A 14,377-nucleotide genomic window follows, 5' to 3' on the forward strand; every position below is an offset into this window, starting at 1 on the left:
CTGAATAAAAATGAGAGTTATAAACTACAGAACTGTTCTGCAAACCCTGCATTCGCTTCCTTTGGTTGCACCGCTGTAATGTAAAAACAGATAAATGGTTTCCTCTTTCAAATACAACAAAAAGAAATGACTCCTGGGAGGAGCCTAGGATGCCAAGTTTGAGCCTGGATTGAATTTTTATGACCACTGTAAAAACTCCTGAAAATAGGAAATTATAATGGAAATGCTGACTCTAACTGTAGCAGGGTGAGAGGTATCACTGTAGCATTAACACTGATCTGCAGGGGCTGGATGTTAAAAATGGAATCATTTACACAATTGACTTCACATCACTACAAAGAGGGGAAGAGCTTGCATTTAATTAATTGCTTGTAAACTTTTCTTGGATGTTAGGATGAAAAATTATAGATCTATTGAATGATCCGGATTTGTATTCTTAGTGAGATTAAAGCTTTAAGAGGGAGCTGGTAGAGATATGTCTTTTTAGGGTGGTGAATAGGACACAGTGTGGAAGGGTAAAGTGAGGACCATATCATGCCATATCAGATTTTAAGCAGACACCTCCCTGACTTTGATAAGGAGTCTATTTATGACCCCATGGCAACCTAAGCAACAATGTTAGCTCATTAGTTAAAGGACAACAATAATCTTTTTTTTTGAAAAAAAAATGGACTAAAAAAATCTAACAAACAAGATGCCTAAAGTTATAGACTTGCTAACAAGAATATGATGCTCCAAAGCTTTGCTGTTATTTGCAGTGAACCCCAGAGGTCGTTGCAAGTTTGAAAATTTCAAAATGTTGACAAAGTTTTACACCAAAAATTAAATTATTTTCTTGATTTCCCACCAAGTTTTGAAATGTTGGTGATTTTTCCCCACATTTTTTCAAATATTTTCTTGAATATTTTTCACCTTCTTTGGACTAGGCATAGCTTCTTGTTGGTTTGTGGTTATTGTCGTTTGTAGCAATGGGAATGATTAGAATAACAAATTGAGTGTTTGATAGATTTGGGGGTTTAGGGTCTACTTTAAAACGAATATTCAGAATTTTGAATGACTAAACGCCAAAAAACTTTCTCGATTCCCCGATTTCAGCCAGATTCTACTTTCAGTTATGCCAGTGTAAATCCGGAGTCACTCCATTTATTGAAATGGAGAGAGTCCAGGTTTACAAAGATGTAAATAAAAGACGAACCTGCCTTACTCTGTTTCTGGTGGCATGTAGCTTGTTGTGGGAATCTGTTTGAGAGTAAAATGGACCCAATCCCTGCAGTCAGTGAGGTTTTTGCATGTATACGCCGGTGCCAAGAAGGTATCGTGACAATCATAGCCCAGACCTTCTTTGTTTGTGTGATGATACCTCATGCTTTTTCAGCACCCTTAGTGTTTAATGGCGATGATCTGTTTGGAGGCAGCCCATTATAGAACGTCCGGCTGGGTCTTCCACCGAGTTCCGAGACAGGATCATCCCAGATGCAGGCAGCCGAGTTGCGCCGACCTGCAGCTTCACCGCGAACAATCCGACGTTGCGTGCACAGTGAAAAGAGGAATTCAAGCCAGCGTGCGCCAGTGCCTCAGCTGTTTCTGCTTCTGTTCGGGGTGGCACACTGAATGGAGGGTTTCAAAGCTGTAGTGTAACGCATCTGAGCCTCTCCTTTTCTCCCGGTTCCCTGTATCTTTTTCATGAATGAATCCAGAGCGGACCCCTCCCCCACCTTCTAGAAGTTTGCAGATAGTTCCAGGGGCAGGGAAATTCGGAACACTTCTGTTCATCCAACACAGCCTGCTTTCCCCCACAGGGTTCGGGACTGCCATGTTCCGCCATCTAACTAGCAGAAACAGCATCGACTAGTGAGGCACCTATTGCTCTTTGCAGAGACAAGACGCTCTCAAGCACTAGCCGGTAAAATAGTCCTTTAAAATCCTCCCTGCTCATTGGGATCCCTTCAAGGCGCCTGGAGCTGGCGCTAAGAAATGGTTTGAATGTTTCTCCTAAACAAAATATGTAACATTGGTAAGCGCGGTTTCATCTTTTGCCAGGGAAAACTCTCAGAGAAGCCCCTCATCATTTTGCCGGCAAATGACTGCAGGATCGGGCCCGAAATCGTCATTTTAATTAGGTTAAGTGAGTACAGAATACCCCTAGCTAAAGGAAGGAAACAGGAGAATGCCTGCGTCAGAATATATAGCACTTAAAAATATAAAAATAAAAAAAATAAACCTCCTTGCTCTAGCTCCCCCGAATTCATACAGCAGGTCCTTCAATCAGACAAAGAATGCTTTTTAATACCTACCTACGCTAGTCAGTTTCAGCAATCTAAGGGGAGCTGATTTGCTTTGAAGTGTATATTCAGTAGATTCGTGGGCGAATGTTGTTCTGTGCGTGAGTAAAACAAATCTGCCATCGGGATTGTCTCTCTGAGACTTCCAACTGAATCAAAAATCCAGGTGTGATAGAAATTCAAATCATAGTCTAATGTGAGATTTTTTAAAAAGCGTCAAAAGATTGTTTCATCGAGCCAACTTCTGCTCTCCATTACCCAGAGTGACTCAGAAGTAAAGCCGCGTCAATTATTCCGGGTTTACACCGGTATAAGTGGGAACAGAAATTGGTACTGCATCCTTGGCCTCTCGGGTTGGCCAGTCTTTGGGAATTGGAGTCATGGGCAGGTTCAGCATCCTACCCTCCGTCCGGGAGATACCAGGGACAAGGGAAAATTCAGCTTCTTGAAACAGTCACAGTCGCGTCTAATTCCTACCAACGTGGTTAACGTTGGAAGCAGATGCCTTTTCTTTTTACGAGTCTTTTTAAAGTCTAACATTCCTAATCGACAGCAGATACTCACTGGGAAAGGAGAGTAGATTCCCTGCGTGTCTGTCTTAATGGTGACTTTGTATCCCGTTCCTGGTATTATGTTCCCTGCTGTTGCAAGTTGACATAATGCAAATTAACAAGGGATACCATAAAAGAAATCATCGAGGGTAAAAGTTTTGGACCAGTTCCCCCTCTGTAATTCAAACACCAGATATTTAAGACAAATACACTTAACGAGGCAGTTAACCTGAAGCGTCAGTTAAAACGCCAGTTGCTTGACAATTCGAAACATATTTATGTTGAAGAAATGCATAAATATAATACAATACAATCTCCAGGCATCATCCACGTACAACATACCTCTGTTATACTAAACGCTGAAATTGTGTTCCCACTACCCACTTTAATTTTAAACTAGATTTGGATAACTAATTACCCATTTCCCTCCTCCTCAAAAAAGTGCTCCTTGCTAGTTTTTTTTCCATCTGAGCATCTGCAGGTATTAATTGTTTGTCATTAACGTTTAATGCTTACGTGATTTATTTCTAAACTGAAGGCTTGCTTGGTTCTGTTTTAAAAATCCATGTAAACACACACACACACACACACACACACACACACGCACACACACAAGCGTTCCTCTTATCTGGGAATAGCGTGAGGAGATGCATTTTGGTGATGTATTTTTTTCTGCTGAATGGGGGTGAGATAAGCATCTTACTTGTTTTAAGTAACAACAGTATTCAACCTTAGTTGTTCTTAATTTAAAAACACTTTCCAGATTATTACCGTTCATACATTTTTGTGCCAAGGAATATTGATAAAAATGCTGGCTTTGAGAGAGAGAGGGGATGGGATCTTGTCTATGTCATCATTGCCCCTGCACATTAGACGTGCCATTCATTTTCGACAGAAGTGGAAGAAAACCTGAAACATATTTTTTTCCTATAACTGAAGGCGATCTGTGCTCCTCAAAATTGTGCTGTGCTTTGGAGGAAATGGGAACGCAAAGGTGGCTGATATTCATTATATTGAATATTCTTCTGCGAAATATTCATTTTCATCACTTGTTTTCTCGCCCAATATGATAAGCCGGCATTCTGCTGTGACTTGCAAAGTAATTGTAACAGTGACAGTGACAAGGTAGCCATGCAAATAACACACTGATCCCTGAGCACAAAACGATGTTCGCCTGACAGATCTGTCTTCGCCCACATATTATATTACTCTCGTTTTTCTTCGGGATCATAGAATATACTCAGGCAATGTTCTCCTTCACAGACCTAAAGAGTGTGAACGGATGGTCGAATAGAAAAACAAATAAGCAAGGAGGGCTATGGCCCCAGGATTAATTATAAAGCACGTTGAACGTCTTTCTTTCAAGGTCTACTTTGCTTTGCCTAAATTGCCTGACCCCGGATTCAAACGAGAATGTTATGCACACCATTCTGGGGCAAAACCGCAGGCGAGGGTTAGGGACCTGGCTGTTTCCACACCGGCTGGAAAACTCGTTCCAGGGAGTAGCTCTCCAATGGAGAATGGAGCGCGTGGATCCGGGTCAGGCGGGCTGGATCGGTGAATCTAGTCTGGGGAGTGGATCCTGCCAAGGATGTTGAGAGAAGGCTGAGCCCGGGTTAAATGGGTCTTATCCGAGAGTGGATTCTTCATTGCTATGTGGTGCGGGAGATGGAGGGTGGATCTCGTGCGGGGTTTGGAGAATGGATCCAGTTGGGGGTATGGAGAGGAAATCTGGTCTCTGGGCAGCGTGGATCCACTGGATCCTTCCAGGGAAGTAGATCCCAGTGGGGCCAAATCCTGGCCCCGGGGCAATCTGTGAGTTCTGACCCGGAGGGGACCCTGCCGCTGAGCCGGTTACGGGGGAGTGAAGTGAGCGCGGCTTCGGGGCTGCGCTGGGGGGCAGGGGCGGGGGACTGCCAGGACAGGGCAGCTCCGGGCTCCCCAGGGCGGAGGGGACAGCTGACTCCCGGGCTGGGACGCTGAGGCTGCTACCCTGCCACGCGTGGCTTCGGAGTCCGGCTCGCCCGCGGGTGCCCGGGCGCGGGGCGGCGGGTTCCCGCAGGGAGATGCCCTGGGAGCCGTGCGGGCTGAAATCTGGCCGCTCCGTAACAAGCCGGAGAGTTGAAAAGTTGGATCTTCTCAGCGAGACACTTTCCCCCCGTAGTGCGCATGCCCAGCGTCCAGTTGGGGGTTGAAATAAGGAGGAGGCTGGAGGGAAGGGATCACTCCAGTCTGAGCTCGGCTTCTCCAAGGCGCGCCTGCCTTCAGACCCACATACAGCAGCAGGAGCAGCAGGAGGAGGAGGAGGAGGGAGACTTTCACCATCTCCATCCCCAGGAGCACCTTGCTCCCTCTGCTCTCTAGGATCTGTCTGTACCCAGCTGGAGGAGCGAGGCGGGGAGGGGGAGGGGAAGAGCTGTGCAAAGACAGCCCAACCAGGGCCACTAACTTAGCCCAACTTTTTTTACCAGCTCCAATTTAGCCCCGGATCTTGTCACTTCTGCCAGCGGTGGAGCACAGTTCGGGATTAGGTAAATAAAAAACCAACAACTCCTTTTGTTCCCCCCCCCCTCAAGTCTCTGTGGTTGGCTACATGAGTCCAAAGAGTCCCCTAACCTCCTCGGACACTGCAGGTGAAGGGACAGATCTGCTGTCGTTAGAAGGATTTTTTTCCCTTTGGGGGCGCGGGGTGAGGGGAGCCTGTCTGAAAGTCTTTAAAGGGTGCTTGGATATTTTGCTGCTATTTAAAAGCGAGCCTAATCCCATATGGAGCTGCTCCTTCCCCAGTGCGGCCGAGCTATGCTTTTAAATAGAGATGAAACTGACATGCAGTCTGCAAAACCCGGGGTTAGTCAGTCCCCAGCAGTCTCGAGTGCCCTAAACTGTGTAGACTTGCGCATTTAGATTTGTGTTATTGTGTAAGCAATTCTGCGCGTTTTAGTTATCAGGCAGCAGTCACTTCTTTCAGACGGAGCAGAACTGACATGAGTCTGACGTGTTGCCTCCGTTCGGAGGAAGTTCTGTGCAGAGAGAAACTCGCTTATTTCCAGGCCATTCTGTCAAATATTAGTGCAAAAGTGAGGATTATTCACTGTTATTGTTATTTCTGGCTGTCAGGAGGGAACTCCATGAAAACTAGACCTTTTGTAGATTGCTGTTGAGGTTGGGGGAGAAAATACACTCAAGAAAGGTGTTTGGATTTGTTGACCCCAAGCAGGTGCACTGTTGGTCCAATTTAAAATGGACCCAGCCCTGTAAAAACATAAGTAGGGACCTGATCAAGATGCTAGTGCGGCATAATGCTGTCACCTTCCTACAACAGAGTGACACCGCAGGATACATAGATCTAAAGATCGGTGGTGTCAGGAGATTAGTCGAAAACCTGCACGCTTTGATTGCCCGAGGCCTACGGGAGCCTGGCCTGCCGTAGCTGGAGGCGTTGGAGTACTAACTGTCCTTGTCTTCTTTCGGGAAACTAAGGGAAAAGAGGGTTGCGGATGGAAGAAAAAGTTGCTATTACCGATTATTTACGGAGCACCGTGTGCTCCATAACGTGGGAGGAAGGCTGGGACTTCCGGACTCTCGTGTGAAGAGGGTGCAAGTATTTAAAACAGTTTAATCCTATAATAAATGAAACGTTTACGCTCGCAGGTATTTTTCTAATTGCTTAACTGGTTTGTGTATTAAATGACACTCCTAGGAAGCCCACATGCATGCTTTCTAGCAGAGGGCATTCCTAAGCACTGCTGTGCTTGAAAGGAGGCAAAATACGTTAAATTGGCATGTTTAATTCCACTGTAAGAACATCATAATTGCTGTCTCCTGAGGATCCGGACTGAGTGGTTTAAAAGGCTGCACTGAATACCTAAATAGAGCAATCTGTAGTGAACTGGATTTTTTTCTGAGTTTAACATATGCCTGTATTAATCAGCATTCGCTACGGTGGTGCGCAAGGCGTGTCAGCACTGATTTCATGATAAAATGTGAACGATGATTTTATAAGGATTTAGCAGAGATATGCTGACTTAGTCCTTCCCGTCCTCATTAATGTAAGCAATTACCTCCTCCACGCTCAATTAGACCCGAATAAACCTTCCTTAATAGATTCTGCACACTCCATTAATAATCTGAAGAAATCTGCGCGAAATTCTCTAGTTGTAGTCTCCAGAGCATCACGCTCTCAAATGCAGAGCGAAAGAGCAACTTACAGCCCCGATTCCCTTTGCAGCTAGTTCCTGATACACAGGTAAATTATAAGGTCAATTTCCTCGTTGAAACTGATACAAATTCTGTCGCCTTGAAGGAAATATTGGCTACCTGGCACTCTGATAAAATTCTGCAGACCGTTCCAGTTTAATCGAAGGGATTTGGCTAACAAATTTTAAACAGTTCATTCGGAACAGAGTGTTTTTTTGACAGATGAGCCTTGTGGCAGGAGTTCTAGATATTCCCCCACCCTCGAAAGCCCTAGAATCTGAAGTTTTATAACCACCAATTTATCATGTTTGTAAAAATAAGCAACTTTTCAAGCTAATTTACTTCATCTATTCCCCCATGTGGAACTAATCAGTAAAACTCATTATTTATGAGTCAAGTATTTAATATAACAAATATCCCTCTCAAAAGATACATCAGAAATAGATAATTCAAAGTGAAAAGTAGAAAGACTGACTAACCGCAAGATTACCGTGAGATTAATTTAATTTCGATTCACGAGAGGCTACCAACAACAAGTTTGCTCACTTTTTTTTCTTATTTATGAATAGGGGAGAATATTTAGATTGAATTTATCTGGAACGTAAAGATTCCTGTGATTGTAAAACAATGGCAATTAGACAATAGCATGACCAAATCTCGAAAATAGGACAAAGGGTAAGAAAACTGGGGACAGATGTCGTCTTTCAAGTTTATGATCTTATTTTGCAGGGTAAATTTATCTTGGCAAGAGTGGGTTTTGTTTCAGTCCTGTGTCAGTACACAAGAGGCTTGCTCTCAATTACTCAGCAAGCAAATCTGGTGTTTAAAAACTGTACAGTTTTATTGCGATGGGGGTGGGAGCGATTCAAGCAAATAACTCACAGGCTCTTTTTTTAAAAAAAGATAACGATCTGTTTACATGAAGCAGAATTAAAGTAGAGGTGACACCGAAATCAAAGAAACATTGATCTCTCTGTGGGGAAGGGAATGAGTAGAAAAGTACTGCAGAGAGAAATACACATTCCCTTTGATGTCTTAAGAGAGACTTCTCTGCGAAATAAGCTTCTCTTCATCTATATTTTTGACTGCCCCAGATGCACAGAGCAGAAGTGTAGCTTTCATTTCTGGAAGGATGCCAACAAACTTGTATCAACCTGAACGCCCCGCCCCCTGAGCCCCTTCCTTTTAAAAAAAATAATACTGCTTCTAGCAAACAACATCATTAGGACAATGGATGCTATTATGAATCGTTTTTTGTACTTCCTTTTGTTTGAAAGAATCGTTGCCCATGTATTCGTTTGGAAAACTGAAACCGATTTTCTTTAAAAATGTGACATCCTTGTAAAACAGGATTTTACCTAAATCTGTCTGGTGGGTTTGTGTTTTATATTTCTGTTTTTTTTTTAAATAAAACATCTGATATGAAAAGAGGGGAGGGCCCCAGAATTCTGGGCTCGAAATTCGTTGAGTTTGCTGTTGCTTGACACACGTTTCAGAGATAAGAATTAGCCAGGAGAATGTTTTAGAATTGTAACCGATGTGACAGCCAGATCGTTCGGGTATCTAGGCGGAATGGGCAACTGTCTGTTTAGTTTGTTCCTGAAATAAGTGATCAAGACACTTGTACCGCAAGGAGGAGACACCTGGCACTATATTAAAACTAAACCATGTTTGTTTCTCCGGTTGAAGAACAAATCTCAAACGCAGGTTGGATCACTGGCCCCTGATCAGTTATGGGACGGTGGAAGTACGGTGTATGGTTTTTCAATCAGCCGCTTTACAAAATGTATCCAATTAGCAAAGGCAAATCTGGGGGAAATGTCACACTCTTTTATTCTGGGTCATTGCGATGGAATTCCTATAGGATTTGCGTCTCTTTTCCTGTGGTTGATTTATGTAAAGCGGTGTGAAAGGTGGCCTTGGGATAGAGGATGGGGCTGCTCAGAGCGGGAAAAAATCCCCCCTCATAATCTCCCGCCTTGGCCCCATACCCCCAGCATAGCTTCTGCAACGGCTATTTTCCTTTTAATCGTATCCATATATAAATCTTTGGTTTGCCTGGGATCTAGAACTCTTCGGCCATCAGGTTTCCTTTGCGCCGGAGTCTATAGAGACAACTAGCGAGCTGATGCTAGTTTGTAAACTGTTCTCCAAAGCGGGCCTTAATACGTCATAAAAAGTCCCTTCATCTCTATCTGAAATTCATAATCTTTCGGGCAGGGGGAGAATCGCGTTGGATAAATGCTCAGAGCAACTGGCAGTTTGGCATTAGAAATACGGTCGCAAACGATTAATCCAGCCCCAGGGCCCCAAACTAGCAGCACCAGAGACACGCTCTGGGCAGTCACTGGTTGCTGGGGAAATAAACATCGAGAACCAAATCATAGAAGAGCGAGCAACACCCGCCCCCCCAATCTACATGTGTCACTTAAGAGGGGCGAGCTTTAAAATATCTGCCGCTGTTTCCCCCAGAGAGCTGCATCTCCTACCAAACGGTTGGCAGGAGATGTGCGTGTGTCAATTCCTGTGATTGCAGGAAGAGTCAGATTTTCCCAGTTACCTACGTTTTTTTCTCCGTCAATATTTCCTTTGCCTCCCGAGGTGCAGTGCAACGGGCCGGCTGGGCCGGCCTGAGGGACCCTGATTTGAAAACACACCCGTCTCATCCCAAGTTCCCCTTGACTTCAATGGGGTTTTTAATCAGACTTTAGCGGAGGGGCGGGCTTTGTAGTACCACGGGCGAGGCTGGGTCTCCCCCGCTTCAGTTCAAACCCGCAAACAGGAGGTTGTGGGACCCCGCAGCGCGGCAACGATTGAGCCGATCTGCCTGTGAGTTCAGCGCGGAGAGCTGACTGAAAATCGCTGGCGTGGCATGGGGCAGCGCAGGTCTAACTGGGCAGCGCTTGCGGTGGGAAAGCTCGCGGGAGACGTACTGTAGTGCCCTGCAAAGCGGCTGTGGAAAGGCTCTTACTCACCCCCAGTTTTAAAATGGGGGTTTATTAAGTCAGCATCTAGCCTGATTAGCGAAGATCTCGACCAAGTTTGTCCTCTTCCAAAGGAAACGAAAACGAAAATTCAGACTTGACACCGGGGCGCAGGGCTTTAATAGTTACCATTATCAGCCTTAAAAGAACATCCTCCCCCCCAACCATAGGGGCTGGACCTGGGGTGCTGGTTTGAAGTGGTTTTCATCGCTTCCAGGGTTTACAATTTAGTTTAAGGGCTTTCAGCACCCCGCCTCCCCCCGCCACTATGCACATTGTTCCAGCACCTCTGCCCCGGCCTTTGCCTGGAGGAGGCAACTCAATGGCTGGTGCTGGAACTAGAAGGGGCTACGGGGAAACAGTGGGAGACGCAGCTCTCCAGATGCAGGGGGTGGGAGTTGGCAGGGGTGAAACCCTCCCGCTCTGCTTCCCGTTGGAGGTCACAGCTTGGTGGGCTCGGCGGGGAGACCTGTCACTCCTCTGGGCGGCAGAGGGCGAGCCCTTGCTTCGTACGGGCAGGATACGGCAGCGATGCGCTTTAGTTTTAACTCTTTTACCCTGTGAGTTGCCAGGAAAAAACGGTGTCCCCTGGGACTCACGAGGGCTCTGCCATTGACTCCAGCTGGAGCTGCCGCGGAGGGCTTGGCACGTCCACGCCAGCAAGCTGGGTGCCTGGGGGTGTAGCCTGGGGGTGCGCGGTGCAGCCGAATAGCCTGAAGTTACACGCAGCCTCCCCAACCAGCGGTGCGTAAAGCGGAGGAGGCCGCGCTGCTGCGAGCCAGGGCTCCCGAGGGGTGTGTTAGGAGCAGGCTTGGCGGCGGGGCGGGGGCGGACGAAAGGGTTCCTAACGACCTGCACATCTGTGCAGTGAGCCTGAGGCTTGCACGGCTGTTGTGGGAAGCGGCCAAGGCGCACAGCGCCAGAGCCACCACGAGCAATGGGCACCTTTCCACTGACCTGCCAAGGCCTCTGGGAAACGCCCAGCAGCCCGGGGCTCCGAAGCCAGCCCTTGAAAAGGGGAGCAGCAGGCGGGGAGGCGGACTTGTCTCTGTGGCCTCCCTGTTACAGGAATTTGTCTCTCTTTCTCTTCCAGACACTCGCCTTCCCTGCTCCCAGATCCTCCTCCCCAGTGGCCACCATGGGAAGTAAGACTCTGCCGGCCCCAGTGCCCATTCACCCCTCCCTGCAGCTCACTAACTACTCCTTCCTTCAGGCTTTCAACGGGCTGCCCGCGGTGCCCTCGGACCACCTGCCCAACCTGTATGGCTTCAGCGCCCTGCACGCCGTTCACCTGCACCAGTGGACATTGGGTTACCCAGCCATGCATTTGCCTCGCTCTTCCTTCTCCAAGGTGCCGGGGGTGTCCAGCTTGGTGGATGCCAGGTTCCAGCTGCCTGCCTTCCCTTTGTTCCCACACGTCATCCAGCCCAAGCAAGAAGCCACCAGCGTGCCCCTCAAAACCAAACCCCGGTTTGATTTTGCCAACCTAGCTGTGGCCGCCACTCAAGAGGATCACTCTAAACTGGGCCAGGTGGAGGGCCAGAGCTCGCCTCCAGGGCTCGGCTCCTTGCTCGAGGTAACTAAGCTCTCCCCAGAGAAGAAACCCACCAGGGGGAGGTTACCTTCCAAAACCAAGAAAGAATTTGTCTGCAAATTCTGTGGCAGACACTTCACCAAGTCCTATAACCTTTTGATTCACGAAAGAACCCATACCGATGAAAGGCCTTACACGTGTGACATTTGCCACAAAGCCTTCCGAAGGCAAGATCATCTGCGAGATCACAGGTAACTCCAGCATTTTAATAGCCTGGGGGGGGGGGGGGGTTCATAACCATAGACTTTGCTTGGCTCTGTCCCTCCCTCTCCTATACCGCAAATGGAAAGGTGAGCTAGACCATTTCCCCCTGTAAATGCAGGAGTGTCACCTTAGGCTGTCTACTACTTTGTACAGTTTAGTAATGCCCCAAGTGACTGGGGCTTCTTGATTTGGTAGATGAAACTGTCATAGAGGTTTATTTGCCTTCCCTGTACACCGCAGAGGACCATGCCCTCATCTGTCCGCTTTCTTTGCAGGCAATTTCGGATGGTCTTTCCTTTTTATTTTTGAAAGTGATTTTGATCAGAAATACAGAGTGGCCATTAGAGCCAGGTATTTACAATAAAAGAATGATTTTTTTCCCGCCTGTGTCTCCCATTCTGGCTTCTTGTTATACACAGCATCTCATATTTGGGCCTCAGCAGTAGTTTGGGATGTAGGCCACAAACAAGGGGTGGTTTTTGACAGGTCACCTGATTGAATTGTCACTATTTGTAAATTTATATTCTCTCTCCCCAGGTATATTCATTCTAAAGAAAAGCCTTTTAAGTGTCAAGAATGTGGGAAAGGCTTTTGCCAGTCCAGAACTCTAGCCGTCCACAAGACACTGCACACGCAAGTAAAGGAGCTTAAACCTTCCAAACTTAAATGCTGAAACCTCCAACACCCATGAACTAAATCCCCCTTCAGACTTTGTACCAATTTCAGAGCAGACACAAAAACCCCCAGGATGGGAGCACTGAACTTTTTTTTTTAATTAAAAGGTTCCCAGATCCTGGCTTAAAATATTGTTTTGCCTTTGAAACACATATTAATAATATGGAGCGTGCAAGAGAACTGGTTGTCTTGTGTGGCTTTGATAAACTTTATGCCAAAAGGTGGTGCTCACGTATTGGACAGGAATCTTCATTTTTTTAAAGCAAAAGCGTAGCTTCCAAAGGTATTACTTTTTACATTTTTTATTTTATACTTTTTTTGACTGTATAAAGCTTCTTACTTAAACACTTCAGGAAACAAAAAATTCCAGAAGACAATTAAGAACTGAAACGTTGGCTTCTTGTTACAGCACCATTGAGACCAGGAGAACAACTTACAGACTTGTTTGTTTCTGTTGTTGTTTTCTTTTTAAAAAGAAATGTTCCAAAGTGACCTAAATCTCAAGTGAAGTCTGCTATGCACTAAAAGCCTCATATAGAGCTTAGAGCTGCAGCATCAACACTAAGTGAAGATCTTGTTTTTGTTTTGTGGTCTAGTGCCTTGGGAGGTGGTTTGTAATTTGTGGACTTATTTAAAAACACTCAAAGGAAAGAATAATGGCAATAAATCAAACTGATGCTATGCACAACATGGTTTTAGTGGTACTTTAAAGTCTATGTGTCCTGATGAGAGAGTGGGCAGGATAAATCTCAACCTGAGAATTTTAAAGGCTGGCTTTCTGAACAGTGTATTCAAAAAATTAAAACTAAGAGACATTCCAATATGTTTTGTTTATTAAAAAAGTTGTATGGCTATTTGGCACTTTATGCTGATTATTGGTAATTGACATTTATCACTGGATTGTGTTTTTTAAGTATTAAAATAAATTGTTGTTTTACAGGCAAGCCTGACTGGATGTAACTATTCACATATGTTCTGAATGTTCATTAACCATTTGCTTTCAGGTCTATCCTCAGTCGAACTCCCTCCCCCCATTGTCAGAACTTTCCTTTTCAGGCGGTGTAATATTTTTCATTATTTTTCACAAATTGTGTACTGGGGGAGTGGCAAATGTTAAAAGTAGACTTTTTTTTTTTTTTTTGGTATGGGTTAGTCACTGTTTTTACCTACAAAGGAAAAGTCAATAGATCTGAGGGAGGGAGGAGAGGAGGTTGAATCAAATCACTGTGCTTCTAGTGTGAAAAATTCACCTTGGTAACTAAATCTTGGGTATTAGCAGATAAGATTAGATGTCAGAAGTGTTAAAAAACAAATCAAATGAATAATGGGCAAACTGTTGCCATTCACACAGCCTGAGGCCTTGGGGGAAACACTCCTTTACATTCTCTCTCCCCTTTCATTGTCAGTAGTATATATTTATCAGTTGCATCTTGGCCCATTCTAGTGTTGATGGGCGGCCTTTGACTACAGGCAGCTGTCTTAGATCAGAGATGTTTATTCCACTGCAAAACCACTTTGGATTGAGACATGGAGAGGGAGTTTTGAGCAGGGTTCCATTTGCGCTTTTAAAGCATGTGTTGCTTCTTTTGTAATTTCACAGACAGAACAGCTTCTTCCCTGATCATCTGCAAGTCACCTCTGAAATCAAAAAGCTGAAATCAAACAAATTTGCCTTATTACAGATCAAAATAGTACCTTTATTTCAGGTTTTTATTATTTCCAAAACACAAGGCTTAAAGGTATAAAGCACTGAAATCAAAACAAAAACATTTTATTCCTCTTCTTTTCCATTTTCCCTCTTTGTTTTTACAAAGATACTATTTATATGGGCAAGGAATCTTATGAATGATAAAACAAACACTACTGCCTTGTTTTTTATTTGGGAAGATA

General features: G+C 45.3%; 1 protein-coding gene across 1 annotated transcript; it reads left to right on the plus strand.

Annotated features, from left to right (window-relative positions):
* The first annotated feature begins 5,076 nt into the window (after positions 1–5,076).
* Positions 5,077–13,417, plus strand: OSR1 (odd-skipped related transcription factor 1). The gene is made up of 3 exons (XM_032779596.1): positions 5,077–5,364; positions 11,108–11,799; positions 12,350–13,417. Exons 2-3 carry the CDS (start codon positions 11,153–11,155, stop codon positions 12,483–12,485), a joined length of 783 nt encoding a protein of 260 aa, XP_032635487.1. The 5' UTR covers positions 5,077–5,364; positions 11,108–11,152; the 3' UTR covers positions 12,486–13,417.
* The last annotated feature ends 960 nt before the right edge of the window (positions 13,418–14,377 follow it).

Source organism: Chelonoidis abingdonii, chromosome 3, assembly GCF_003597395.2.
Source record: "Chelonoidis abingdonii isolate Lonesome George chromosome 3, CheloAbing_2.0, whole genome shotgun sequence".
In the NCBI taxonomy this organism is placed as follows: Eukaryota; Metazoa; Chordata; order Testudines; family Testudinidae; genus Chelonoidis; species Chelonoidis abingdonii.